Genomic DNA, 3002 nt, shown 5'->3' on the forward strand with positions numbered 1-3002 from the left:
TACATCAAGGCTGTATATTGTCACCCTGCTTATTTAACTTATATGCAGAGTATGTCATGAGAAACGCTGGGCTGGAGGAAGCAGAAGCTGGAATCAAGATTGCCGGGAGAAATATCAATAACCTCAAATATGCAGATGACACCACCATATGGCAGAAAGTGAAGAGGAACTAAAGAGGCTCTTGATGAAGGTGAAAGAGAAGAGTGAAAAAGCTGGCTTAAAACAACATTCAGAAAACTAAGATCATGGCATCCGGTCCCATCACTTTATGGCAAATGGATGAGGAAACAGTGGAAACAGTGGCTGACTTTATTTTTCTGGGCTCCAAAATCACTGCAGATGGTGATTGCAGCCATGAAATTAAAAGACACTTATTCCTTAGAAGGAAAGTTATGACCAACCTAGACAGCATATTAAAAAGCAAAGACATTTCTTTGCCAACAAAGTTCCATCTAGTCAAGGCTATGGTTTTTCCAGTAGTCATGTGTGGATGTGAGAGTTGGACTATAAAGAAACCTGAGTGCTGAAGAATTGATGCTTTTGAACTGTCATGTTGGAGAAGACTCTTGAGAGTCCCTTGGACTGCAAGGAGATCTAACCAGTCCATCCTAAAGGAGATCAGTCCTGGGTGTTCATTGGAGGGACTGATGTTAAAGCTGAAAATTCAAATACTTTGGGCACCTGATGCAGAGAGCTGACTCATTTGAAAAGACCCTGATTCTGGGAGGGATTGGAGGCAGGAGAAGGGGACGACAGAGGATAAGATGGTTGAATGGCATCATCGACTCAATGGACAAGGGTTTGGGTGGACTCTGGGAGTTGGTGATGGACAGGGAGGCCTGGCATATAGCAGTTCATGGGGTCACAGAGTTGGACATGACTGAGCGACTGAACTGAACTGAAAAATATTTTCCTGAGAAAGGTTCCATAGGCATCATCATTCTGCCAATGGAATAACAAGTTAAAACTCTCTTACTTTAGGCCAACTTCAAGTACATCTTCTCCAGTGAGCCTCCTCTGGCCACTCCAGCCTGTTCTTTTTTTTTTTTTTGGCCATGCCATGTGGCTTGTGGGATCTCAGCCACCCCACTGGGGATCTAACCAGAACCCCAGCAGTGAAAGCTTGAATCCTAGCCACTGGACCCTCAGGGAATTCCCTCCTGCCTCTTTAAATGTGGGAGGCAGACACATTCTCAACCATAAGTAGAGATGGGCTTGGGAGCTGGCAGCCACCATCTTGCATGGGGCTCTGTTCAGGGTGGCACTGCCTGTCTGACTGGTCTGGCCTCAGGATCCCAAACCTTTTCTCAGCCCAGGGCTCTGACTTCTGAGAAGGCCACTCTGAAATGGCAGAGACGTGCCATCAGTCCTTGTGCTGAAGATAAATGAAGGGTCCCCTAATGACTGCACCCCACTGGTCTGCCTCAGATATCAAGTGGATGTCATCCTGATTCCCCACACATGACCCATCTCCCTGGCCATGGCTGAAGGGGCAGGGACAAACCTTTGATCCAAGCAAGGCCAATCAGAGCTGATGTCTGGGAGAAGCCTCACTGCCTCCTCCATCAGGAGGCGAAATGCAGAAAGACCTCAAAATGAAAAGCGATGAGCATCCAGAGAGAACTAGAAGGACAAATAAACCCCTCTTGAGGGACTCCTGAGAAAGACTCCTTAAGTCCTGTGGAACAGCACACTATTGGATTCCCATGACAGTCACCTGGTGGTTTACATAAGCTATCTGTGTCTCTTTACTATTTGCCGCCAAAGAGGTTCCATCGACCCCCAGAATCCTTACAGCTAGCCACAAAGCCCCGGTAGACAAGAACGTTGATCCACTGCCTCCCTCACACCTCTCTTGCATTATCCCCATTTCAAACAAACTTCTTGCATTATCCCCATTTCAAAGATGGCAGAAAGAGGCTGGGAGACTGAGGACCACATTTCTGGACTGTAGTGGGGCGTGGACGGCTCGGCTTGGATGCCTTGCTCCACGCCCTGTCCGGTTCCTGACAACCCCAGGCCAGTAGCGGTGTTTGGATCAACTCCAGAGGGGTGTCGGAGTCCTGGTTTGGGAACCAGCTTAAGAGGTAACCTTTGGGACAAGTGCTAAGGACTTCACCACTTAGCTCCCGAATCCCCTCAGCTCACAAGTCCTGTGCCCGGATTTGTCAAGGGCCTTATTTTATTGAGCACAACCCCGGGTCGCCCCCACTCCGCAAACGTTCGGGTCCCACTCCGCGCGGCACTACCCCCTTACAGATCCCACCCATCCCTCCCCGTCCGACTCTTCGTTCCGCGTCCGCTGCTCCACCCGCTTGCTTCGCTCCGCCTGGAAGCCTCTTCCGCCTTCTCCCCAGCCAGTCTTGCCACACGCTACCCTTTCACCGCCTCCTAGTCGGCCTCCTCCACCCTTCCGTCACCTCCTCCAGCTTTTTGGCGTTCCCCGTGACAAACACGATCTTCTTCCCGGCCAAGGAGGCCGCCATGGTGATCCCCAGGTACCCCGCAGACCCACCGGAAGTCCTTCTGCTTCGAGTCGCAGGCACTTCCGACTACCGGCGGAAGGGGATAATCCGATTTCCGACCTGTGGTCCCAGGAAGGCATCCTGTGGTTTGTGTTGCGGTGGCCGGGGCTGCGGCGGCGACTGCGGCAAAAGTGGCAGCCTGGGCACCTTTGGGCAGGAACGCCTCTCTGGGCATCCAGAAGCCTTGCTCAGACCCCCAGTAGCAAGACGCCCTTTTCTGGATGAGCAGCCTGGGGCCCCCGACGGCTAGAAGGGAGGAGAAGGGCTTGGCCACCTTATCGGAATTGCTGGGGTCTAACGGACACTGGCGGAGAAGGCAATGGCACCCCACTCCCGGACACGACTGAGCGACTTCACTTTTCACTTTAATGAACTGGAGAAGGAAATGGCAACCCACTCCAGTGTTCTTGCCTGGAGAATCCCAGGGACGGGGGAGCCTGATGGGCTGCCGTCTATGGGGTCGCAGAGAGTCGGACA

At 51.9% G+C, this 3002-nt stretch overlaps 1 protein-coding gene across 1 annotated transcript in view; it reads right to left on the minus strand.

Moving 5' to 3' along the window:
• Window positions 1-2545, minus strand: part of ITPA (inosine triphosphatase (nucleoside triphosphate pyrophosphatase)) — a 12978-nt gene extending 10433 nt beyond the window's left edge. Inside the window, exon 1 of the mRNA XM_010836494.1 lies at window positions 2421-2545. Within this exon, the coding sequence (XP_010834796.1) occupies window positions 2421-2486 (66 nt within the window). The 5' untranslated portion in view covers window positions 2487-2545. The remainder of the gene's footprint in view (window positions 1-2420) is intronic.
• Between the last annotated feature and the right edge of the window lie 457 nt (window positions 2546-3002).

This window comes from Bison bison, unplaced genomic scaffold (assembly GCF_000754665.1).
Source record: "Bison bison bison isolate TAMUID 2011002044 unplaced genomic scaffold, Bison_UMD1.0 scf7180017864063, whole genome shotgun sequence".
NCBI classification, from domain to species: Eukaryota; Metazoa; Chordata; class Mammalia; order Artiodactyla; family Bovidae; genus Bison; species Bison bison.